At 36.1% G+C, this 27,826-nt stretch overlaps 1 protein-coding gene across 2 annotated transcripts in view; it reads left to right on the forward strand.

The window, feature by feature from the left end:
• The window catches only part of Reln (reelin), a 452,281-nt gene that overhangs the window by 222,345 nt on the left and 202,110 nt on the right, over window positions 1-27,826 (forward strand). For both annotated transcript variants that reach the window (XM_077796721.1, XM_077796720.1), the window contains exon 8: window positions 5,456-5,507. In XM_077796721.1, the coding sequence (XP_077652847.1) occupies window positions 5,456-5,507 (52 nt within the window). The remainder of the gene's footprint in view (window positions 1-5,455; window positions 5,508-27,826) is intronic.

Genomic DNA, 27,826 nt, shown 5'->3' on the forward strand with positions numbered 1-27,826 from the left:
TCAGCATGTGGCTAATAAGCCTCTTGTTACTTGGTCCATCTCTCTTACACAATGACTACAGTTCATCCTGAAAAAGGATATAAAAGCAGTGAAAAGACAGGGTTCAAGCACTTTGCCCCTAATACTCTTGTGGCATCTTCTCTGCTTTGTTTTTCTGCTTTTCAGCTTAAACTTCAATGCTTGTTCTCTTGTTTTCTCCCATGTCTTCCTTTTCATGGGGCTTTTAGTAACCAGTTGTATTTTTCACCTGTGTCACACATTGTGTTTCACAATCATTGACTTTAAAAGTTGCCAAAAGGCTGACTTCCATGGCAAAGAAGGTGGGGGGAAAAACCTAAATAGGCAATTAAAAGTCAATTTAGTTATCAAAATGTGAAAACCAATTAATTTTTGCAACATGGTTCTTATTTTATGCTGCTTGGATACCTCTTTTATGGCAATAGGTACATTTAATTTATTAAAGATACAAGCTTCAGAGCATTGATGAATTGTAGAGTTGTAGTTGAAATTAGAACACAAACAGAATTAATTGGATGTAAATTAAAAGAATAGGTGCTCATAATTCAAGACTCATAGGTGTTATAATATTCTTACAGACACATGTGACTCCGATAGTGAAATTCTTCCTGGAAAAAAAAAAGGATTTTCTAGTACATTTTAAATAATGTTCCATGACTGAATTAATTATCTATAAACCTTGAAATAAAATTAAAGTTTTATCATAGTTAATTGAGCTTAGAGTAATTGCCTGTTTTAGAAGGTGCCCCCATTCAGTAATGTTTCTAGAAATCTTGGCAAGTTCTTTTTGTTTCTACTGGTTAATAGGAAGTTAAAGTGTCTAACAATATAATGCCAGAATTTCATATTTCCATAGCATAAAAGCTGAAACATCTAGTTTATTTGATCCCATGCGTATTTAATTCTGGTTGTTTTACTATATCCCAGTTTATTGATATCCCAGTAGGCTAGTTTTGAACTACATGATATAATTAATGAGAGATTAGCCTTGCAACTGAAAATGAAAATATTCAAAAATAATTATAATTATCTTCATCTGATAAATTAGAAAGAACAAGTAGCTTTGTATTTCCATTGTATGTATTTCCCTAAGATGAATTTACTACAGTTTTAAAGGGAATAGGATGAAAAGAGATTGAGAAGGATAAGATGACATCCATGTTTTATACTAGTGGCTTCTAGTTTTCAATAATTTTGATATTGTATTGATACCCCCAAAGTAAAAATATATATTTCCATCCAGATTGTATTTATAGAAAGCAGACAAATCAAATGAAAAGTGAGAAATCCGGTTGTCCATTAACCTTATGTTTACTAAAATTAAAAATCTGCACGGTATGTCAAGACTGAATCCAGTCAAAGTTGTTGTTCACTAAGACTGATGAAAGATACCAGCTCCCAAAATCACTTTTTAAACAGCATGTTTTCTTATTTTTCAGAAATTTAATTCTTATTGATATTGTAAAACAACTATAGACCAAGAACCATGGTTGATTAAGTCTTTATGTCTTTTAAAAATGCCAACAAAGAACATCTCTATGATTGGAGGCCTAGATCAGAAGTCTAGCTCCAGGGGGGTCTCAAAAGACCAGGTATGGCCACTTGCCCCAAGAAGTATCCATATAACAGAAAGAGTGGTAGTGAAATAGAAAAGAAAGATACTTTTAGTGTGGCCAACACTGGAAAGGACAGAGGTCTAGTGACTTAAGACTTACCTTCAAGGTAATGACAGTTTACAAAGGAGAGGAATTAAGGTGCGAGGTGAGAAGTATGTGTAGTTGGTGGTCTTGGTCCATAGTGATCTGGTTGATCTTTATCTCAGGTCTGGTCATGTGGAGTCCTGTTGGCATCAGGGGAGTCATTACTGTTGGGGGAAGGAGGAGTCTGGGTTCCCATCATGAGATGTTTGCCTGCAGAACTTGCCCATTCCTAGAAATTGAGATAAACTGGGGAGAAGAAATAAGTCAAAGAAAGAAGAGGTCAGAGGAGCAAAAGGAATGATTTAGGATAATGTCTGGGTCCTCCTTCAGAAGGGCAAAAGGGAGGAGGGAGTGAAAAACAATTTCAGAGAAGCCCCCAGTACATCAAATTTAAATACATAGTCATTTCATGTCAATAAAAGGCAAAGTCAGTCAGATATGGTAGCTGCTATTTGGGGGGCATTATAGGAGCTTGGGTTTACAGGACTACTAAGCTATTATTGAGCTACAGCCCCAGCCCGAACCATCATTTTTTTAAAAAGAAATTATTTACTAAATTATTCTTACATATATGGAAATGCATGGGTTTGGGCTGACATTTTTCATGGAAGAAGTACAGAATGAATAGCCTAAGTCCATAGTGAATTCTTCAGATTCATTTAGTCATCATACTAATTTTCCACAGTTTGAAGTCTATTTGATTATTTAAGAGCAGTGAGATTTGATAGGATAAAAGTTCTTCATCAATTATTCATAATTGCTATATTATTTATCAAAAGCCTCCTAAAAAGCCCTTTTGTTTTCAGAATGTCAGGTTTAAAGACTTACTAACATTGCAAACTAAAGTTACATATTTGAACTCAAGATTAATAAACAGTTTTTAATACCCAAGTACAAATACAGAGGGGTAGATTTTATAGGCAGTGCTTCTTGTTACTTCTTTCTCTTTATCTTTCCTATTTTTCCTTATAGCTGACAATTTTACTAATAAAGTGATTAGGTAAATGTTAAAAAATGATAATCAACCATTGCACCAGACCTTAGCATCCCTGAAGAAAAAAATGCAGAATCAATGACTAATCAAAGAGCTAGGGTCACTCTCAGTTAACCCATGTAATTTGAAATTTGGCAGTATTTCATGCAACTTGCTGTTCGATAGCAGAGGTCACCACTGTGGAACTTGATCATGCAGGTGACACGAGCAGCATTTATTACACCATCAGGGTAAGAATTGAAGACTAGTAAATTTAATGCACTAACAGTAGCAATAACCATGGTGTTTTCAATTTATATAATTCCATTATTTCAAAGAACCTATTTCAGAAGTGTTTCATTATTCATCTGGGAATCTATTCAGTCACATAAAATCATTCAATTTATTTGAAAAATTTTTAAAAAATCTCTCTATTGGTGTTGTGCCTCTTTGAATTTTAAGATCAAATTATCTAAGTAGAAACCCATGAGGACAGATAGTTCAACTTTCTCTAAAAGCTCTAAGAGGAAAAACATTACTTTTAAAGAATTTTATTGTACTTTTTTTTTTCTGGTGTATCTAGCAGGGGAAGAAACAGAGATATGGGCATAGTGGGCAGATTCAAATTAAAGAGAAAATTTTCTCTGTCACCCTGATACCAGTGATTTTTGCGGTGTTTAAAATAAATTAGTAGCTAATAATAATAATAATAATGCCTTTAGCTGGATAATGTAGGGCATATCTTTTTTGTCCTCTCCTCTTTTACCTATTTTTCTGCTTCATTGAATCTCAAAGCCACATGTTTAAAGCACATGTCCAGTCATCTTTGTGGATCAGGTGGTATATCATTCAATATTCATATCTCAACCGGGTCCTGGCAGAGCAAGAGGTCTGATCACTCACTCATGGACTATATAGCACTTGACTCTTCCACACTCATGGGCTCTGTCACTGGGGGCTAACAAGGTGCAGGAATACATCTAGAGATGTTAAAACATAAGATAAGCAACAGAAAGACAGCCTACTGCTGCTATCACCATGGAAACACAGTTAAACACTTTCTGTTCTTGAAAGTGGAGTCACAAAAAACATCCTATACTTTATCATACAGCACTTGGGAACCCAGCAGAACAAGAAGCTTCATTATCATCTCATTATGGCATTTTCAGGTAAATGGATGGAGCTGGAGAATATCATCCTAAGTGAAGTAAGCCAATCTCCAAAAGTAAAGGTCAAATGTTTTCTCTGATAAGTAGATGCTGATTCATAATGGGGTGGGGGAAGCAAGGGAAGAATGGAGGGACTTTGGGTTGGGCAGAGGGGAGCAAGGGAAGAGGAGAGCATAAGGGGGTGGGAAAGATGGTGGAATGAGACCAACATCATTACCCTATGTATGGGTATAATTGCACGATGGTGTAACTCTACATCATGTACAACCAGAGAAATGAAAAGCTGTGTTCCATTTGTGTACAATGAGTTGAAATGCATTCTGCTGTCATGTATAACTAATTAGAACAAATTTTAAAATGCTAAAAAATAATAAGAATGTAAAGATAAAACTACATGAGTGCTGCTTTAGAAGAAGGAAAACTGTTAAAGCAAGCTTTGTTGTTGTTGTTCTTTTTAGTTATATATGAGAGTAGAATGTATTTTGGTACATTATACATACATGGAGTATAACTTATTCTAATTAGGATCCCATTCTTATAGTTATTCATGATGCAAAGTTACCCTGGTCATGTATTCAAATACAAGGCTAGGAAAGTTATGTCTGATTAATTCTACTGTCCTTCCTATTCCCCTCCTCCCTCCCTTCCCTTCCTTCCCTTTTGTCTAATCCAACTGACTTCAACTCTTTCCCTCCTCACCCTCCCTTTATTGTGTGTTAGCATCTGCATATCAGGGAAAAGGATCCCATTCTTATTAGGATCCCATTCTTTCTCCCCACATCCTCACCAACATTTATTGTTACTTGTGTTCTTTATAATTGCCATTCTGGCTGAAGTGAGGTGAATCTCAGTGTAGATCTAATTTGCATTTCTCTAATTAAGCAAGCTTCTTGAAAATGTAGCAGAAATGTATTGGATCACTATTTCTTGGCCCATAATTCAGTCTCTCTCTCTCTCTCTCTCTCTCTCTCTCTCTCTCTCTCTCTCTCTCTCTCTCTCACACACACACACAGAGTTTTATAGAGAAATAATCCACCATTTCCATGATTCATGAACTTTGGGTGTCCAGTTCAAGGCTTATAATTTATTCAACAAGTTATGCAACCATTGTCTCAATCAATTTAGAGCATTTGCAGCATCCCCCGAGAAATCCTGTATTCTTTAGCTGTTGTACTCTTCACTTTTCAAAATAATCTTATTCTACTCATTTGCTCTTCATTTACTTCCCAATTATTTTGGTAGCCTTTTCATGGCATCCCCTGAGTCCCAGACCTGTAGCAGAATGGGAAAGGTGATGGGGTGAGTAGAGAGGGCTTCATTCAATTCCTTCACAAGCTTACCTGGTAGATTGCCCTAAAAAGAGTTTCAATAGCACTCTGAGAAGTTCACTCTTCATGCCTAAATCAGGTTCTCATAGTTCTCCCCCACCAAGAGGAGCAGGAAATATATCTGTATTCAGACCATATTGATAAAAATGAACAAAGTCCTGGATAAGTGCGACCTTTCTCGATGGTACTTTTCCCCCTCCCTCTTCTTTCCAACACCTATCCCTTCTCTTTCTCTCATGTCTCTTTTTTGTGTTTCTCTTTTTGTAGACTACGACAGGCCTAAATACAACTACAGCTTCTGTCCTCCAGTTTTCCATTGGTAAGTGTTTTTAACATGTACAGCAATTTAACTTGGAAATGTTTGTTTTAATCACAGTGTACAATCAGAATTGCAGTGCCAAATTCTTTTGGCTTTATAGAAGAATAAGTCTTAAGTTTGCAGTAAATAATTTAAAACATTTAAAAGTGAAATTAAATATTTTTAAATGTTACACTCTGTTCCAGTCCTCTCCAGTGCTGAGTGGTATTAAAAATGCTACTGAAAATCTGGAACATCTTTAAAGTATTTACATATGGATTTTAAATACATTGGGTTATTTTATTACAGTAGAATTATCTCACTAGTTATGTTTTTCTCAGACTAAGATAGAAATCTGTTCAGTTGCCTGAGCTCTGACTAACTGGTAGTGGAAGAGATAATTATTGGTGGCTAAAAAGGAATAAATTAAGGGTTTATGTTTGACATAAATAATTATGCTTAATTTTGACATAAATAATGAAAAAAACCAACTGTATCTGGTGATATTTAAGTGTTTTTATATGAGCTGAAAGTTCATACCAAAAGCATTCAGTAAAATACAATGGCTTTGGTTCAAGTGTTTGTAGTTTTGTTGTCTTTTCTATTCCATACCATTTTGATTTTTAAAGGTGTGTGTGTGTGTGTGTGTGTGTGTGTGTGAGAGAGAGAGAGAGAGAGAGAGAGAGAGAGAGAGATATCTCAACCAAATTTCCAAAGGGAATATTCTAGGGAAAGATCCTGTCTTCTAGATTGGGACCTAGCTTTACAGATCTCCCCATTTAGTGTGAAAATTGCTGGTGTCTGGCAGCCATGCCTGGGACAGGGTCCTCCAGTCTCACTCTCTTCACTCCTGTATGTTTGGAGATGCACCACTAGTGAAAGGACATTTTCCTCAATAGCCTTGAACTGCAAATTGCAAGTCAGGGTTCTACATCCAGAAACTCACTGTGGTTGATTGTAGCTAAGAACGGTTTTCTGCTGGTCATGCAGTTGTCACTTTATCATCAATGCGCTTGTTTTCGCTTGTGCAGGTATTGTGTGAAACTGCCTGATTACAGTTTCAGTTACTTTCTTCTCACATTGATAATATTATCTTCAAAAATTTACAGACAATTCATACATCTATATGTGGTCATAAAATAGTGTTAGCAAAACAAAAATTTTTAGTTTTCAATGAGAAAGTTTTATGAGTTTTTATGAGAAGTTCCTAATAGTTCTGTGATCTATTAGTGAATGATCTACTAGCTCCATGGTAGAGAGCTTGCCTAGCACACACAAGGCCCTGGGTTCAATCCCCAAGTCCACAGGGGAAAAGAAAGAAAGAAAATAAATGCTTTGGCCTGTTAACAATATATCCTAACTTTTCTGTAATGAACATGTAATACTTTTTTAGGAAAAAATAAAGTTCAGTTTTTAAAGTAGTAAAATGACAAAAACAATATTTGAAGGACAGCATGGCAGGTAACTTTGAGGCTCTTAACCAGGACAAATAGTTTAAATTCAGGATGCTATTAAGAAAAAAATAAGTTGAATAATGGATACCAATTTATCTATATTGTATTTATTCTTTTTGTTAGACAATAAACATTAATTTCAGATAATATATGTAAGCAATGAAAGAAAATGAGAGAATCCATTTTAAACTATGTCTCACAATTCATTAGTAATTGCACTTTATTCATGGGAGAAAAGATCCAACACCAATTAAATTATCTTTGTTAGAGAGGGGGAAAATGTCTATTTTTGTGAACAGTGAAGTATATACTGCTAATTTGACATAGATTTTCTTTTCCTTACCTTATATTCACACCAATTACAATATCAATTACAGAAGAGCTAATGAAAAGAGCCAGGAAAGGGAGTTAGAGAATTCAGGGCTAGTACCTGAGACTCCAAAGCCAGAAAAGCACCAGTCTAAGGTCTTGGGACTAGACCCATATGCTAGCAAGAACCCCTGATTTCCCCACAAGCCAGAGAGCAGCAATGCACCAGGCCAGCTTGCATTATTTAAAGCATGAATTTGAATCTTGGATTCAAAGATGGGAAGAATTGAGGAATTCAAAGAAGGTAGATAAATAGATAGACGAAAGAGAGAACACTCCATCTATAACTTAAAAATAGATTTACAAATTTTCTTTTGGGGTAACAGTTTTAAGATCAAAAGTGAAATTTTAATGTTATTTAGAGTGAAACAAAATATTTAATGAAAAGAAATTATTGCTTAGAAATTTCATTGGGATATTTACTTGCTGCATTTTGAGACTAAAAATTCTTGAGAGCCAAAAACCATTAGTTGTATTTTATATGATGTAAGGTGGTGAAAATATACATTATAGTAAGCAGAACTCTCCAGAAATGGTTTTGTGGATCTCATTCCACTCGTGTTAGAAGGTATAAGGGAGCATGCCCGTAAATTCTAGAGATGTTATAAATGTGTATATTCACCCTACACTTTTTGAGCCCATGACAACCAAATATCAAAATATCAACCACATTTTTTTTTAAATTGTTGCATCCAATATTTTATTTATACTTGGAAGGAAAGTTAGAGATTACTTTCACTAATTTCTCTTTTTTACTCTTTAGGAACCCTTTTTTTTTTATTGGTCGTTCATAACATTACATAGTTCTTAATACATCATATTACACGGTTTGATTCAAGTGGATTATGAACTCCCGCAATTCTTGAAAACAAGGGCATCTTGCCCTCATATTCTTTAGGCTTTTCCTACAATATATTCACCAAATCCTTTTCATTCAACAAAAATGGTATTACTTTATACATAAACCTAAAGTTTCTATGCATGATGGCAGAATATAAAAAGTCAAGGTAACAAATTCAATTCTCAAGAGACAAATTAATAAACTTGTTTATCTCTACAAGAAAAAAAAATATCAACCACAGTTTCATAGTCATTTCATTTATGCTTATCTCAAAAACTACATGGATTATTTTTTAAAAACCCTACATGTTGACAGTTATACTTCTTTGTGTGTTTTGGAATTCTCCAGATCTATATTAGTAACATGATTAAATATGATCAGTTTCAGTGTCACTCTTTCTTTAGGAAGTTAAGATATTAAATGTTCATTGTATAATACAATGACTCAGAAGTTACATTAGGTAACTTATAGGGGAATCCATCATTATTTATGACCTCAGTGATGACTTATATTCATAATTAGGCATATTTAACCACACTTGAAAAAACTGTGTTAATATTTTTATATTGCTCTTGTAACCATTTTCAATTATGTGACAAATATTATTGAAAAGAAACCCAGGTACTTCAGAGATATGTGTACAGAAATTGCTTGAATTATTAAGGGATATCTCTAATAAACTCTATCATGCCAATGTTTAGCAGCAGTTACCTCCCAACTCTTTATATACACACACATATATGCACACAGAGATATATGTAGTATATATATTATATATGTGTGTATATATTACATATATATTATGCATGTATGTATATATACAGAAATACATACACACATAAATGTAAACACACATACAGAGTATCTTAAGTGATTTTTAAAGTTAATGCATCCTGAAAACCCACTTTTGCAAGCTGAAGTTTATCAGATTATCAATAGCTAAATCATCTTGAAAAGTGTCCTAAAGTATTCTTAGAAGAACTCTTCATTTTTCCATTCCAATGAAAGATCTTGTATCCATTTCTATGCTGAGACATTGATTTGCTACAAACCTCCCTTGAACCATTAGATTTGACTTGTGGAATTTATGGTTGTAGCCTTAGGGGCATTTACCCATTTCCTTTAGATTTCCTCTGGGATAAGAAGAAAAATTTTAGCAGATGCCCTTGCAAACCATTATCTTATGGATGCCTCCAAACTCTGTTTTTTTCCACGCAGGGTTCTGGGTCAAACGGAAATGCTGATAGTGCTTTGTGGCAATAATTCATTTAATAGAATTTTACTGAAAATTTATTTGGCACTCTCTTCAGCTAATTCAACCATAGTAAGAAAAAAAAAGTGAGAGGATAGTATTTTTATATTACTTTTTACAGCACTGGTGTAGTAGAAGGCACCAGATATGCACAGAGCATGGACTCTCTGGACAGGGCCAGATGGTCATAAATGGGTGGGAGTATGTGCTGATCTCAGGGTTCCAGGCCCCAATCAGGTCCTGCAGGGTGGTACAATTCAGGGAGGCTTCTTAGTGAGAGATGTCTCTGAAAGCCAACAACCTGAGCACTTGAAAAAACAGAAAGGTTTTCCAGGGGAGGAGATGGAGTGAACACAACCAACTTACTGAAGGAGAACAGAAGTGCCTGTTAGACCAGAAAGACTGGCCCTTGTGGCTATAAACCATGTCACATTAAATTGGGTTTAAGGAGCTAATCTGTGTCAGCTGGGACTTTTAATGTATTTAATAAGAGGGCTAAGTGGGGCTTTTAACTCATTTAACTTGTTTAAAATGGTATGATTTTGTTCTTTGTTTAACTTATTTGATAGAGGTCTGCAAAAGGGCCCTCTTTTTGTCTGTAACAGTATAGAAATATAATAAAATTAAATCTTAAGAAAAAATATTTGCAATATTAAGAGTGGACTGTTACTTCTTGGATATAAATCTGCCTCAAGTCACTCCACAAAAATTTTCCAAGTAATATGCTTATTCACTTTTGCCAACTCTTTCTTCAAAATAACAGAATTCATAAAAGATAAAACATTTGAAAACAGGCACTATGAAGAGCAAATAGTGTGGCTTGGGAGACAGATCTGACTTGTCCATCATGATATCCTCAGTCCCCAACCCAAGGACTCACAACAAGTAGATGCTATAAATATTTTTTTCCAGAGTGACAAGTGACCATTACAGTGGTATCATAATGCTATGAAGCCAAGTGCTAAATTGGTATGATACAGACATTTCATGACAAAAGTGAGCTATGGGGAGGCAATCTGAGAACCCCAGACAATGGAAAAGATGACCCAGAAGGAAACTGAGAATCACCAATAAACCATTTTTAGTGAATCAGGTAGACAGAAATACATGCCCATATGTTCATCAATATGGAATTATTGAAATAACCAGCATCTATTATTTGTTTATAATTAGTAGAAATAGTATCTCCCCCCGCCCCGCCGCTTTTACTTATAAACATCCTAAGGATTTTTAGAGAGTGTTTATGGGGAGAGGGGGTTGTGTGTGTGTGTGTGTGTGTGTGTGTTTCACTGCTTTTTTGTTCGATTTTATCATTCTAAGACAGAGGAGAGTTAAAGCATAAATGCTTTCTCTTTATACATTAAGATATAAAAGTGTTCTTAGGCCTGAATTGTTCTCTTTCTATACTGTATGTGCCACAGAAACTCTGAGATAAATGAGAGCTTACTCAGTTTGTATGAGCATAATTTGAAAACTTAAAACTTGAAAATTACATATTTAGAGGTAGTCTCAGCTAAATTAAAAGATTTTTGTGTAAAAGAAAGACCTGGATTTTTTTTTCTGAAATAGATAAAAGGAATAAAATCCACTTTTAAGAGATTTTATACTCTTATACCTTATGCAACATAAGAGAAACAGTTTCTTTTTCCTTTGAGCCTAATTCATAAACATATTAATTACTCAGAACTTGATTTGGTAGAGAAGATCTCTCAACTCTTTTAGAGCAGGTAATTCAGGGGGAGGAGAAATCAAGCCTTGTACACTGCAGTATGAATTATTGTTCATTTCCTCTGAGAACTTATTGAAGTATATTTCAAATTAGATTCTCATTTTCTCCAAGAGTCACTCTCCTTGGTAAATAAGACCTTCGGGAATTTATTATGAAATAGTAAAACCTCTTCTGAAACATGGAACCTATATCAGATTAACCAAATCTCTGGTGGCATGAGCTTGAAACAAATATAAATAAAAAACAGAAGTTCAGAAAATGTTAATGACCAAATTAATGTCTATGCTTTATGAGGTTAAATACACTTCTTATTTGAGTATAAGAGTCTTAGATATAAAATATATTAAAATAAGATTTAAGAGTTGATTTTTAGATCTTCAAAGATCTATATTAACATAGGAAAAATCTGAAATAGTTATATGTGGAATTCCTGTCATCTAAATTTAGTAAGTAGATAGATTATGGGGCTGGGGCTATAGCTCAGTTAGTAGAGTGCTTGCCTTGCATACACTAGGCCCTGGGTTCAATCCCCAGCACCACAAAAAAAAAAAAAAAAGAGAGAAAGATGTGAAACTCATTATAATTTAGTGTATCCTGCCTCTTCAGACCAGGGTTGACCTAATACTTTCCATGGAATAAAAGATGAATTTAAATGAAAAAAAAAGGAAAAAAAAATACACACACACACACACATATATTGTGGATTTGAAATATATATAATTTGAAATATATATATATAATATATATAATATATAATATATATATAATATATTATATATATATATATATATATATATATATATATATATTTCAAATCCACTTTACCCCAAAGAATCAAATCTCATTTAAAGTAATAAAAGGGAATTTTCTGAAATGCTATAAAATTCTACTAAGCATAGGTTCTGGAAAATTGTTTTAAATTAATTGTTAAGTGCTTTCAAATTATTTGAACTGATAATTTGAAAGTCGTTGTGTGGACAGTTTGAAAGTAGATTTACTCCCTTTCTCTTGAAATATTCAATTTGTGGCTCACCTGATGATACTTAAAAAATAAATATCAGTAGTTTGTTCATAAATATTTTCTGCTAGGATTTATTAGGGGCTGTTCTAGAAGAAGGGATACAGCAATGAAATACAGATTGAGAAGAAATCAATCATCTGTGTAGACCAAATTGTCTCCCTAATGCCACTCCTTCATGAAAACTCATCTCATTGCCCCAGCCTGATGTCTCTAAACCCTCACCACCTCTGAATCTATTTTAAGACACCTACTTCATTCTGCTTTGATTTATGTGTTGGCCATTTCCATGCATCCACATTCACCCTTTATAGCTTATATATTCTTTGAAGGCTAAAGGATGTACATGCATCCCTCTTTGTATGTAAAGCAGAATTTTGCTCCCAATTAGAACTAAGTAAATATAAATCAAATTGAATTAAATTCATAGGTTACTGTGCTCTTCCACACTGGTGCTCAGTACTTACCCATTGAGGCAAGGGAGTATGCTGAATGAAACCCTTGGGCAACACTAGAAGCGATTTCCACTTTCTTTTTAATTAATCAGGGACCTTTCCATCACACAGATCTTTAGGAAGTGTATTATATATAACATGATATTAGGAAGTGTATTATATATAATATGGTATTAGGAAGTGTATTATATATAACAAAACAATCCACTTTTCCCTGTATGGAAAGCAAACCCAAAGGCAATGCCCCAACTTTCAAGAAATTTATTATGAGGATCATTGCATGACGCATAATTGTATCAAAATGTACTCCATAAACATGTACATTTATTATGTGTCAATTAAAAACAAAATAAAACTTGGGAAAATACATTATCAAATAAGTGGGGGAGTCTATGTGTGAGAAGAAAACAAGTAAGGCAGTAAACCTCGATGATAATTAAGGGATGCAGAGCATACAGGACAAGGTGCAGCTTATTGGAAGTCCAGATAAGAGGGAGGTCCAGAGGCAGGGCTTTGTCATTTAGGAGGGAGTCTGACAAGAGCAGGCATGGTACCATCCCAAGAAGGTCCACACAGAGTGAAGGTTTGGGGGATGGCACCCTGCAGGAAGAATTAGGCAAGGGTCATTCTAAGAACTGGGGACAAGTTCAGAGCCAGAGGGCAGCAAGGATGGTAGAGCTTGGGTGGAGCAGACAAGGTGCTTAACACTTGCTGCCTGAGTGGGGATTAGGCATTCTAAAACCTGGGGCAGGCTTGAGCACTCAGGCATAGGTTTTGTGGGCCCTGGGGGAAAGGAGGCCTGCCTGGCAGGCAACTTGGCAAAACCTGACACATTCTACATTTTTCTTCCCTGTTTTCCCCAGCATGGCTCTAGAAAGCAGCTTGCAAAGAGTGGGCACCTCAAAGTTGTTGGAAGATGACTTGGCATTCCGTAAATTGGAAGAGAATTGATTTCTCTCTTCCTTGTGATAGGAATAATAATGGCAGTGAAGAAATACAAATATTTTGGAAGTGAGGGAACAGGGTTAGGAGTGGAGTAAAGAAAGGCACAAAGAGGAGGAGGACAGCTGTTCATTTTATATCCTGTGGTCATTGTCCATCTGTTATAAACGGGAAGACGTCCCTAATGAGGTTTGAGCATTTCAGCCAGAAAAGTGACTAAGGGGACAAAAATATTAAGTACAGTAAATCACACAGTGTTACATTTCTGCAGAAAAGGGGTTTGCAAATCGAATAGTCTCTTTGCTAATAAAGTCAGTCAAAACAGAAATATTACTCTTTAGTAGCTTCATTTTTAAAATAAACCAATATAAAACAGAAGGTGAAGAACAGTTGCTTTCAAAACCTGGCTGTTCTACAGTTTATGAAAGAGTTCTTTCAAGTTTAAAGAAAGCATGTTTTTAGTACCAATACAGAATTTTTTTTGAGGACACATTCATTTTATTCCACTTTACTTGACCTCTCTTCTCCTTCATGTCAGTTGATAGTAGATAACCTAAAATGGAAACTTTTCTTCCACATAACAGCCCCTCTTACAACACTGTCCTTCAAAAATGCTTCCTGAGTTGCAAACATGCTAAATTCCCCCAGGGGCACTTTTAGTAAGCAAGACAGAGATACAGACATAACTCTAGATGTCCATATTTAAATAGTTGTCTAATTGCTAATTTGGAATGACCAAAGATTTTAGACCTATCATTTCTCTAAATTAGTAATTTATATTAATAAAATAATGATTTATCTCAACTTTAGTGATCATACTTTACCAAAATTGAATTTGTTTGTTCTTGACAGATCCAAGAGAAATTTGAAGATTTCCTCAAGTGTAGAATGGAACAGTTTTTAATTAAAGTAGTATCTGTAGGCTCTTTTCAGTCACAATTCCCATTCATGTCATTGGGGACTGAGAAGCCCCAGGACACTTCCTGCCTGGGCTGCCACAAAGCATTATCTGATACAGTAACCATTTTTTTTTCCTGCCTGACTTTTTACCCATGAATCAAACTGCTCCCTCTTTAGCCAAGGCCCCTGAATGTAACCAAGGCACCGCACACCAGATCAAATCTGTATTGCAGGACAGCCAGAAGCCACCAAGCATGGTAGGTTGTGTACGCCCCATCAGGCACAGGGAACAGCAGCCAAGGTCATGCCTCCCAGGAGCTGGGAGAGACTGTTGGCCCAGCCAAGAACAGCTTTTCATATGTAGCTATTCTTCATGCATTCATTTTACCCATGATTTGAGAAATGGTAAAATAGCCTATTTAGGACCAAGTTCTCATCTTTCCAGGTAGATTTTTTTTTTCCCTTTGCCTTGAACTCTAAAGTACTCTGTAGATGATTGACACACAGTAAGATAAAAGTAATAAAAATATATTGCTTTGAACAGTGTTAAGGCAAGAAGATAGATCACTACTAGAGAACAAACCGAATTACATTTTTATATAATTTATGAACTAATGGAAATTGATGGAGATAAGCTACATTATAAAACAATCTGCATGAATACATAAAATTTAAATAGTATAGATTTTGTATAGTATGAAAAGAATAAAATAAACTTGAAAACTAAGAATTGTTATTAAACCAACTATCTTGGAAATTTAAGCATTGTATGCTTAAAACTGGAAGTCATATTTTGGGTTATCTTCATTAGTTCATACTTCTAAACTTCCCATATGTTCAAGATGTTACTTTATTTACAATAGATTGATTTGATGCCATATTCCAAGTGAACTAATGGTTTTAGGATTTTCCTGACAGACTCAGTAAAGAAGGAAATAAGAATCTAAGTGTTATATAATCATGGTTCTACATTGTTGTTATTATAGGAAAAATAAATATGTACAACTGCTCCCAGTGAAATATTTGAGCAGACATTGATAGAAATTATCAAAATATTGATCCTCTGGATAATAATGGTCTTGACTGGGGCAGAATTTTTTTTGAAGAATTGCAAAATTGCAAATAATCTTTTACTGTGTTCCTTGATGATTTGGGGGTATAGTGAGAGTAGCCTCTCCAGTTCTCCCTAGAGAATAGTATTGGCCACAAAAATCAAATCAACCTTAGCAAAAACAAAACAAAAACAAGCAAACAAAAAACATTTCAGGAACTGCTTGTTATGCTATTATCTTTGTGTTGCTCATCACAGTATTTATATTTTTCACCCTAACTTAGAGTAATGTGTAAAATCTCCTGGGAGTGATAGTGTTTAGCTATTTATTTATTTATTCTTTCAGAACTGGGATAGAACCCGGATGCTCTGCCACTGAGCACATTCCCAGCCCTAGTGTTTAGTTTTCTAACTCCACTCCACCCCACCCCCACTAAGTTCTCTTTCCATCTCTTTTGCATTCTACTCACTATAACCTTGGGTTAATGGTCTTGTCCTCCCTTTATCTATCTTGAAAAGATGAAGGGGTGTGTTGATCTTGCTAAGATTTGCTCCAGTCATAGCAAGGAGTTGTGAACAACCAGATTGCATCCATTCTAAAACTTTATGATGTTTCTATATCAAATGCTGCTGTTTACATGCAGCTCCTAGACCTGCTAGTCTCTAAGGTCTGAGGGTTGAATGATGGCAGCAAGAGCACTCCTGCTACAAGAATCCTCCACAGGCTTCTGTGCAGACACTCCTTGAGCCTGTGGTATTTATGGGCCCCGTTATGCTATCTGGAGGCATGATTTCTGGCAGTGTTCTTCCCCATCTATCAATTCGGTGAGATCACTTCTCTCCTCCTCCTGTGGCTTTGTGCTTCATTTGGAGAAGCAGATTGTTTTTAAGGCAGAACTTTAGGGAAAGAGGCTACTCACAGCAACCACTACCAGTCCCCAAGAGGACAATAGCTCCTTCTATTGTGTGCTGCTCTGATTTACTTTGGAAAGTCCTGGGATTACTGGAAAGGGACATAACCAAAAAATAAAAAATAAAAATAAAATACCCAGGCCTTAAGAGACTAAACACCAATTGATTTATTCTTCTACTCCAAAAGTAAAAAGGAATAGAGGGGACTATTAGGGATTCAGATTCAGAATCCCTAATATGTAATTCCAGAGTACAAAAGAACTCAGAAAAACCAGAAGCCTTTTTTTTTTCAACTTATGTGATAGCAAAGTCTGACATTATGTGAATTCATTTGACAGCAAGACCTAACTTGTAATGAGTTAAACCTATATTAATCCTTTTTTCTACCACCTGTATGGATCTTCATGCATTTCACTACGGAAACATTGATGTGCTTGATTAGGGAGTTGTCCACATTTGCTGGGAGTACAGCATAATTTATGGCATATGCACCATATTACCTTTATGAAATCTGCGAATTAAGTAGATTATTTGAATTCTGGAATTCAAGTTCAGAAGTTATTAATATTTCTATTTTTAAATGGACTTGATTTTATACCAAATCAAGCTATTTTTAAAGTAATTTATTTTTATGTCAACCACCTAAGAAAGAAGTCTGTAGATTTTTAAAACTTCCTAGTTCTAGGAGGTATTTGTTTCTCCCCCCCCCGCCCCCTCCTGCCTCCACAGTCCCCTCTACTCCAAAAGTAAAAAGGAATAGAGGGGACTATTAGGGATACAGATTCAGAATCCCTAATATGTAATTCCAGAGTTCAATATGAACCCAGGGCCTCATACATGCTAGTTGAGTTCTCTACCACTCATCTACACTCCTAGCTCCTCTAGGAGGAATTTGCAAACTTCTCCATACAAATATATTATGGCAAATAAGGTTTCATACACAGAATAGGTTTTTGACATACCTACACTGGTCTTCAGTTGTTTAACACATAATTGCTACTTTTTCACCTGCTTATGCATCAACTCTTAGAGCTTTGTAGTACACTCTCCCAGCCAACAGTGCTCAGAAGTATCTAGAAGCAGTCCTGGGAGTTATAGGTCCTTTCCAGCTTTTGTTGAACCCCTGCGGTTCATGAGAGTCAGTGCAGGTTTTATTCAGGTTCATCACCAACACTCTGTTTTAGTCAGTTTTTTCACTGCTGTGACTAAAAGATTTGACCAGAACAATTTTAGAGGAGGAAAAGTTGATTAGGGGGCTCACAATTTCAGAGGTCTCAATCCATAGACAACAGGCTCCATTCCTCAGGCTCAAGGTGAGGCAGAACATCATGGTGGGAGAGTGTGGTGGAGGGAAGCAGCTCACAAGATGATCAGGAAGCAGAGAGAGACCAAGGAAGAATTTCAGGGTGAATGAACTACTCCAGCTCCTGAGTTCACTTACAGATTTTTAAGAAAGTTTGGAAATAGCATAAACATCACAAAATCAAGAAATAAAACATCTTTATTAATGGCCTAAAATGTCCTATAATTTTTTTTCTTACATTTTTTCTTCTGTAGATTCTTAAACTGTTTCTCCATATGACAATAATTTTGGAATATTTTCTGCAGAAAGAATAGAAAACTTGTGATTTGTTTTCTATGTTTAATTTTCTTTGTTTAATATTTTGCCATCCAATTCCTCATTGATAATATAATTTAGATTTTGGGGAGCATTGTCAAATTGGAAAAATTTCAGTCTTATTTAAAAATCAGAGTGTTTTGACTTTCCTTGTGTAGTGACTAACTAAACTGCTCTTTCAATTGACGTCACTCACTAAACAGTGTGTCATTGTCTTTGAGTCATGACACTGGGTGCGTCAGCACAGTGGGCGGTAGGAGTTTCTAGTAGCTCTTTCCATGTTGTGAGCTACAGAGTCATGTCACATCAATCCAAAATAAATGGATCTCCAGTTCAGCCTTTCCTTAGCTGAATCCCTAAAGCAGCCATGACCATGTCTGTATTGCCTGATGTGAGGGGAAAGGCATGAGGGAGCAGAGCCATGACAGTACCTTAACCAACTGCACATATTATAAAACATAATCAGGCGAATACATTGCTAGACTATCCCCAGGGCCTTGGAAAGTGCTCATACGAGTAAGCCCCAAAAAGCTTAACCTCCATCAACTTCATCATAAATTGGCTTCTGTCTACACTAACCGTGTTGGAACAGAGCACTGAGTTCATATTTGTTGCATTAATACATATGTTTACATTCTGACAATAAACTTATTATCACATCCTTACTTTGTTCAGACCCTCCTTCAAGTTGTCTCAATTTTCCCTCTCAAATTTCAAGCACATCCTAATACCTTTCCTTTATTTAATATGCCATTGCTTTTGCCTATTTTATTATCATATAAGGACCATGGATATTTCTATATACTGCTGCATTTAATGTTCTGATTTGTAATAAGTAATCATCATGAATGTACAATAATGCTTCTCATTCAGCACAGGTATTTGAAGTTAGAGATTTCAAAAAAATAATTTGCAGAATAATCTGTAGCATGAGATTTTATTACTCAGATACATTGACAAACAACTTTTGTGGTTGGTATAAATGCAGAGAGAGAAAAAGCCCTGGGCTGGGAATCTGCCAATTGAACTATCCACATAACCCTGTGTGAGTGGTGGAGCCTGTTTCCACCCCTGGCAACTCATTTGTAAAATAAGAGTGTTCATCTTCATGATCTTTTTAATGACTTCCCACTGTGTCCTAAGTGCTGGAGCAGGATGACAGGTTACCGAGGAATGCATTTTGTTGGAAAACATGGTTATTATGTTGTCTGTTTTAGTTAAGGCAGCCCCCACAAGAAATATGAAAGTAGTTGCCATAGCTTTATTTAAACAACTGCACTTAATTTATACTTGTAGCTTATTTTATCACCAGAGAAAGATATTAAACAGAGAAACAAATGCAACATCAGTGGAACCATGTGACATTGTGATCCAGACAGTCCTCAGGGTTGGTGTGAAAGAAGCAAATGTGCTGCCCCTCTGGCTTTTCTGAGAAGAGCGTCGGTTACCATGCTAGTAGACAGAGGCTGTCCATCACACCTCCCTATCCTGCAGGAAAGAGGGGCTGAAAATGAGCCAGATATTAATAACAACAGTGCTATTTGTGTATTTCCAAAAGACCGTCTTCCTAGAGTTTAACTGACTAAATCGACACTTAGCAGTTCATTGAGCTCCTTTTCTGCATGAGCAGTTTTCAAGGTACTTAGAAAACAGGATTTGCAAAATAAAATCCTTGCTTTGGCAGAGCTGAGGTTCTAGTGAACAGAGGCAGCCATCAACAAATGAATATGTCAGGGAGTAATAAAGGGAATGAAGAAAATGAATCAGGGAACATTGAGGGATTTGGGCAGCGTTTTATTAAAGATGGCTGGGTAAGGCCCCTGAGCGTGTAACCATTGAGCAGAGGCCTGAACCATACAGGAGAGTAAGCCCAGCAGAAGGAGCCTTGTGCTTTACTTCTCAAGTAGGAAAGGGCTCTTCTAGGTCTGGTTTTCCTAGCTTTCCTTGAATGACAGCTGAAGTCAAGAGAAGTGAGACTGAACCAGAAGAAAGTAACTAGACTTTTGAGTTCACTCATAGCCCTGGCATTAAATGTACTTTTCATAGATGATTGACTCATTGATTGATTGATTGGTTGATCAATCATCATGCCTGAGCTTTCTATAACAAAAGTAGAAAGTTACTTTTCCATTTTTTCTACATTATACTAGGTACAGTACTATTAAAATAGAACCAGAGGTTGAAGTTAATAGCTATTTCAGTTGTAATTTTAAGCTCAGTAAAGTGGTTTATAGATAAAACCAAGTTTACAATAAAAATTTTTATAGAGTTGTAATGTTGAATCTCTCTAACAGTGAAAGAAAACAACCATATTGAAATAATGTTTGCCTCTCTTTTTATTTCCTCATTTTTAATAAGAAGTACTGACTACTGTTTTGTATTTATAAAACTTAATTATTTCTTTATGATAAAATACTTATTTCAGATATAAATTTGTAAGTCATTAATATAATTTGTTAATTAGGTTACAAATGTGGATTAACTTGGATTCATAAACTTAACCCTGATTGTAATGCCATAGCAGATTAACACTTTTCACATAATTGTTTTTGGAATGCAACTATTTTTTAAAATAGCTTTTCATAGATTTTTTTAAAGAATTTTTTTGTTATTGTTGATGGACATTTTATTTATTGGTTTTTTTTTTGTTTATTTATTTATATGTGGTACTGAGAATTGAACCCAGTGCCTCACTCATGCTACGCAAGTGATCTACCACTGAGTCACAATCCCAACCCAACTTTTCATAGATTTTTAAGCATATGACTTATATGGAAATAGCTTTAGAAGTTTAACCTTTTGTTAATTTGTTCTGAATCCAGTTAGGAGGTTATCACATTGATCTAGGGAAGAGATGGTCTAAGGAGGTGATGGTGGACTAAAGGAATGTTACAGAAATATTCAGGATCAGGTGACTGGCTATGGGGACAGGGAAGGGAGAAGAATGGACTGGGAATTTACAGAGGAAGTGATGCTCAAGTGAACATGGTATCTTCTTGGTATAGTTTCACTGTGGTCTCCGCCTGTGGTGACACCAGAGAGCTGAGATGATGACTAGCTGGGTATTTAAAGACCATCCAGTTCTTCAGGTTTTGCTCTCTTTATCAAGATAAAGGCCATTATGGCCATACGCCATGAGCCTGAGTAGAAGTAGAAACACAGAAGCCTGTCTCAATATATTCTGATCATGTGAGAATATAGCACTATTTAAAAGAAAAGCAAAAGAAATAAAGAAGATTGGGTGCTTTGTGCACCTGAATGAACAGTGAAATAGTTGAAAGCATAGGTTTTGGTCTGTCCAGTTCTGAATCCCTTTTGGGTATGTACAGCCCTACGTAGATTTCTTTTCCTCTTTACCTTAGTTTTCTTAGGGGGTGAATGCATTCAGTAGTACATACCTATTTATAGGTGTGAATATAGTAGTACCTACCTATTTATAGGTATACATACAGTAGTGCATACCTGTATTCATTCTCTTGAGTTACTGGCTTTTTTTTCTTGATGGGTACTATTAAAATTCTAACTCATCATATTTTTCTGTTTTCTTTGGATGCCAGGAACTGCAAAAATCAAATTTTCATTCCACTCTAGCAATTGTGTAGACCTTACAAAATATGTCTCTATTCTATTCTACACATGACTTTTTTTTTTTAACAAGTAGACTCCTTTTATCCCCCACTAACACATTTACTAGCAAATAGGTAACAAACAGGTAGGCTACTCACTAGAGTCTCATCTTGTGTTTCCTTATTGAATTTATAGCATTGCCTCTAAAGAGTAGGGAATTTGCCTAAAGCACAAGGAATTACAGGGTTGTTTATCAGAGATGGAGCAAGATGGCAGCTGAGTAAGATCCTCTGGTCATTGTCTCTCCACAAACACACCAAGTTGATCAGCTATTCACACACCAAACTACCTTCACAAAGCTGAGGAAATTAGGTGAAGCCACAGTGCCTGCTTTTAGAATAACAAAACAAGGAAGGAAAGAGATGCTTGGCAACTCCAAGTAGCTCAACATGGGGAGAAGAGCCTCCAACTTAGGGGAAGGAGAGAAAACTAAGCTTGAAACCTAGTTCCAGGCCTACCACCATGAAACTTACTGCTGGGCAAAGCCCCATGACTCCTCTTGTCAAGCTAATACCCAAGAACCTTGCTGCCGGATCTGCATGGGGCAGGTGGCTGACAGTCTCCATCCTCAGCTCAGAGCAGGGAGTAAGACTCCATCCATTGGGGTAAAAGGCAGGAAAATTAGCACAGGGTTTTGTCTTGAAGTTCCTATGCCAGGTATGCTGGAAACTGAAGACCCTATGTACAAGTCAAAGCTCAAAGGCAAAGCCTCTAGACCTGCCCCAGCATCAGGCAGAGAGAACTGTGCACTGGTGGGACAGATTCCAGTTTCAGCTGTGTCAGTTCCAGCCCTGGAGAGGGCCTTGGCACACCCTCCCTCCTCCCAAGACTATGGAGGCCACTTCAGCTTTGAGACTCAGGCACAACCTGGTTTAGGATCATCTTTGGTGACCAAGGGACTATTTCCACCATCTCTCCACAAACCTTGGGGCAACACAGCTATTACCAGGTCAGTTCTTGCTGACAGGGCTCTAGAACTGCCCCAGTACCAGGCAGAGACTGGTGCCCCAGTGGGACAGACCAGGTATCACTGCCTGTTGTGGCCTGGTCCCTATTGCACCCCTGAGACTCTTCAGGTTCTTGCAGATGTGAGACTCAGGTGTGACCCAGCTTAACATCAGCCTCGATGGCCAAGGGATTGCCTTCACTACCCAACTGTGGGCAGCCTACCATGATACAAAACCCCATTAACTATGGGGAGTACAGGATAATAGAAACAAGACTTTGTCCTGGTAGTAGTGCCAGGCTAGTGACAACTAACACTGGGCAAATCCTAACAACCCCCAGGCCAGCCCATGAAAGGAGTTTCTGGAACAGCTCCAGTGCCCAGTCTATGGGACTTCTATTACAATTAACATTTTCTCTTGTTCTTTGTTGTTTGTTTGTTCTTATATTTATGATCATGTTAAGATGCTATCATTTCAGAATAGCTTGTTATAATCAAAAGGTGTTTTTGTAAGCCTTGTGGTAACCACAAAGCAAAAATCTGTAATAGACAAACCAAAAATAATAAGCAAGGAATCAAAACACCCTGCTAGACTAATTAATTTAAACACAGAGGAAGACTATAAGAGAAGGAGAAAGAAACTATAGGGAAAAAATGTAATGAAATTATTTGATGAGCATTAATTAATACTTAGTTCCTGAATAAATTCCTCTTTGTTTTTAAAGATAAATGAAATTTAAAATACTGAATCATAGCTAAAATATATTAACTAGGACAAGAACAGTTTTCTGGACTCTGTTCATGTGTTAACTCCTTAATCTTCACAACAGTTCTATGAAGTGATTGTCATTATTTCTCAACATTTTACAGATGTGGAAACTGGGCCACAGAAAGAGTAAGTGATTTGCCCAAGATAACACAGCTAAGAAGTGTCAAATCCCAAATGTAAGCCTGGCACCTGTCTCCAATCCATACACACTGCCCTGCTGGGCCATATCTTATGTCAAAGGTAATTTTTACTCTAAAAAGTGAAGTAAAAAAAAATCATAGAATGATAAGTACTACTGATAAGCACTTTTTATCATGTAACCTTCTCTTATATTAGAAAAAAATAAATCAGATATGTTTAAGACAATAAGATATGTTAGAAAAATCATCTACCACTAAAGATTTTCTCATTAATCTGTCACATTACAATACAGAGAAGCAGTTATATAAAAAGTGGCAACGTTTTTAGAGTTCTTTCTAAACATAAAAGCATCTTAGGTTTTTGTTTGATTGCTTATAGGTTTAATTGCACCTCTTAGAGTGGTCTTATTTGAAATGAAAAGACAACATATTTGGGCCAGGAGTGGAAAACCAATAGGTCTAGTTTTAACTTACTAATTGCCAGATGTCCAGTAGCATTTGGATCTGAAGTGTAAATTTCACGGGAGACATAATACCTGTTATAGATGTTATTAAAAGCCTTGAAAGTTGGTAAGATCTCCAAAGGGGGCAATGTAGTTAAGAGAGAAGATGGGCATTAAAAGTTCACTAGGGAGTAACAGAGATGGGGTAAACAGAGACATTAGTCAAAGGGTACAAAGTTTCAAATTAGATAAGAGGAATAAGTCCCCTGTAACAGGATAAAGGCAGAAAATATTGATATTGGTGGACAGAATCTGGTAAATGTAGATAAATGGGTAAAAAAATAAAGCCATTGTTATCTGCATGTTTTCTTAAAAAAAAAATATATATATATATATATATATATATATATATATATATATATATATATATATATAAACTTAACAAGAATCAACTTAACCATTGATTTTACACTACAATGCTAAGAAATTGTAATGATGACCTAGTATTGTATTTGATATTACTAAGCAAGTTATTCAAAAAGCACAGATTTATAGACACAAATTCAGTAGTACAACTGCAGGATACCATCCATGAGGAAGGAAGAGTTTTTTGCTGAAAGACTGTTTGAGGTCTTGTGTAGACATCTACCTCAGTACAGGAGTGGAAATGGCTTGTTTTAATATTGTAGTAGGACAAACTGTAAGATAATAATAAACCAGATATGTTGATGAAAATATCTATCATCATATACGACAGGGTTAACTAAGTAATACTGTAAATGACAGTCACTATAAATGATGGTTTATCATTTATCAATATATATTAGCTGATTTGAAATCAAGAATTGATAACCAAGATTAATCAGAAAGAACACTGATAATGTACATTCCACACAAAATCTGCTGTCCTCCCCAAAACTGCTGGATGCATTGATTATCTGTGTGCTGCACTGATGGGAGCCAGCTTTCTCAGACTGTGTGGTGTCCTCAGTAAACTCTAGAAGCTTACTGATTTTATTTATGAATACCTTGAATCCTTAACCACTTTATACCCTTCTTGTGGGATAAAATGAAAGTATATGGACTTTCCTCATTTGCCTGAAAAAAAACAAGGGAAATGCTTGAATTTTTAGACCAGTTTTAGGTACATCAGCGCCTCTCAGACCATACTCCATTAACTATGATTCGTAATTTCCTTCCTCCACTGACAATTCCTTAAATCCTAGTAAAATTGCTACTTTAGAGTGAAGTGTTACATTGAAAGTGATCTGGAGGAGAGGAAATGGAACTGCACATGAGAGTATATTTTGCCTTTGACATTCAAGGTGTCTTTCCTTCCTGGGTTTATATTTCAGATTTGGCAAGTAAACATTTTTGCTTTAAGAAGGGAAATAAAGTGCTGGGGATGTGGCTCAAGCAGTAGCGCGCTTGCCTGGCAGGCATGCGGCCCGGGTTCAATCCTCAGTACCACATACAAACAAAGATATTGTGTCCGCCGAAAACTAAAAAATAAATAATTAAAATTCTCTCTCTCTCTCTCCCTCTCTCTCTCTTTCAAAAAAAAAAAAAAAAGAAGGGAAATAAAGAAGGCTGTTACAGGTGGAGCCTGCTTGTAATTGTCTCATTGTTCCATCAGAGGTTCCCTGAGGAATGTGATAGTTCTGTACACAGTGTCTGGTTCTGGGCATTGGGAGTGGCACTAGGCACCTGGGCACACAAGAAAGGAGTGAACAATGACTAACTCTGTCCCCCTCTCCCTAAGACAGAGTTAAGCAACCATGTTTAATCTGGGCAATGACAAATATTACTCTGCTGATTGTAATTCATGTGGCAGTGGGATTGCGATTTGGAAGGGTTTATGGGAGGAAAAATACAGTTATGCAGCTACACTCTGGGAATGGGGAATCACTTAGCTATTGGACTGGTGCCATTTGGAAAGCTAGTTTGTGAGTGGCCTCTGGGTGAGGCTGATATCCAGAGTTGAGTGCTGCTCCTGGGGATGCTTCTTCCAGATGGCAACCTACCACCTCAGTGCCTTTAGCATGGGCAGTGCCTCCCTCCTGACTGGCTGTTTGCGCTCCAAACCCAGTCATGGTTTTCCAGGTGCCCACCCTTCTATTAGAGTCCCTTTGCCTCTTTGGTTATCTTTTTGTGTAGGAACCCTCTAACAGCCAGTTCTCCTCGAAATACAAATTCCATACCTAGGAGCTGCGTTCTTTTACCACTCTGGCAGTAGCAGTGCAGCTGTATCCTGAAGGGGTTGAGAAATTATTGAAGGATTAGAAATAAGGAGGTACTAAGATTCAATTTGATTGTAGAAAGAGCTTGGCAGCAGGGTACTGGGTGAGGACAGGTGAGGCTGGTTATGGCGAAAGCAACTAATCACAGTTGCAGAGACCTGGCAAGAGCTAATGAGGATCTTGGCAACAACAAAGAGATAGATTCAAAACTATTAATGTTTTAAATATGAAAAAATTAATGAGTAGGTGGCAGAGGAAAAGTAAGTCACCTGCCAAATGCCTTTTTGTTTTATAGTTACAATATAAATTTCATTTTGAAATATTAAGATGGTAATATAGGGAAAATCCATAGGAAAAGTCATATGTGTCATCAGGCTATATTTGACATACAAATTTTGATACATATCAGCTTTCCTTTTCTCTTCCCAATTTATAAATAATTTGCAACAAATTGCATTCTCTAAGGAACATTTTTGATTATCATTAGTTCTATCCTTTTTCAAAGACTTGCTTCATACATTTGCTTTTAAGTACTTAGGGTGTATAAGCCATAAATAAAGAAAGCACATAAATAAATTTCGGCTAATTTGAACTTTCCTGTGAAATAACAGATTCTCTGCCAGGCCTCATTCTTGTTTGTGTTGAAGTTTGTCCCATAAATCCTCCTTGTTTTCATTTCCAGCCGCACAGTTTGATATTTATTTTAAGCAGCTGCTCTTGGAAGGTAGAATTTAGCAGTGATTACCATGGCATAAGGTGGATTTCCATGTGGGATCAGTATTGCTGTGTGGCTTTTCTTTTAATACCCCTTTCTTTCATGCCTTTTCACCTGCTTTGCAGCTATGAGAATGAATCTAGAAACACTGCTGTTTGGCGTTTTAGCACATGCCAACCTGGCAATAGGACACTTGCCAATTTTGCATTAAATACCATTGAAATAAATGAATCTGGTGAAAGTGTGGAACCCTGAACCCTGAACCCTGCAATGTAGAACAGCTAACAGGTGCTCAACTGAGGCTCCTCTGGCAGATGGGTAAAAGTTAAACACAAATCACACGATTGCTTTTTCTTTGTGTTCACTTTGGGTTTACATTTATTTTTAATGTAACACCAAAAATTCTGTTGCATTAGTTACAAGAAACTCCCAGCAAATGTTTCTATTTTAAGTTTTTCTGAGACCTCTGACATTGTAGTCACACTGTTTTTTATTTTATCAATTCATTGAACAAATAAAAACAAATTCTTGAGCAGTATTAAAACTTCCTTATTCATATTTCTAATATTGAAAATAATGAGAAATAATCACCAAATATTCACAGTGGGAGATAATATCTCTCTTTAAAATGTTTATTGTTGGTTTATCACAGAGTAATATCAGTTTTCATTCATGTAGCACTTGAACTTTCTATGTTAGTTTCTCATATACTGTGTCATAATTTACACAATATGCAACCCAGAAAGAGAATGGTGGTTTTGTTCCTCAATTTAAAGACCTGTGTATCATTTACGTTAAATGATATTAACTTTCAAGAGCAATAATCACATTACTTAGTCATTCTATAATATTTAGATATTTCTTGTTCGTGTATCTAAAGAAATTTGCAAGTTATCTTTTTTACCTTCTTTCTGGTTCC

This window comes from Urocitellus parryii, chromosome 3 (genome assembly GCF_045843805.1).
Source record: "Urocitellus parryii isolate mUroPar1 chromosome 3, mUroPar1.hap1, whole genome shotgun sequence".
In the NCBI taxonomy this organism is placed as follows: domain Eukaryota; kingdom Metazoa; phylum Chordata; class Mammalia; order Rodentia; family Sciuridae; genus Urocitellus; species Urocitellus parryii.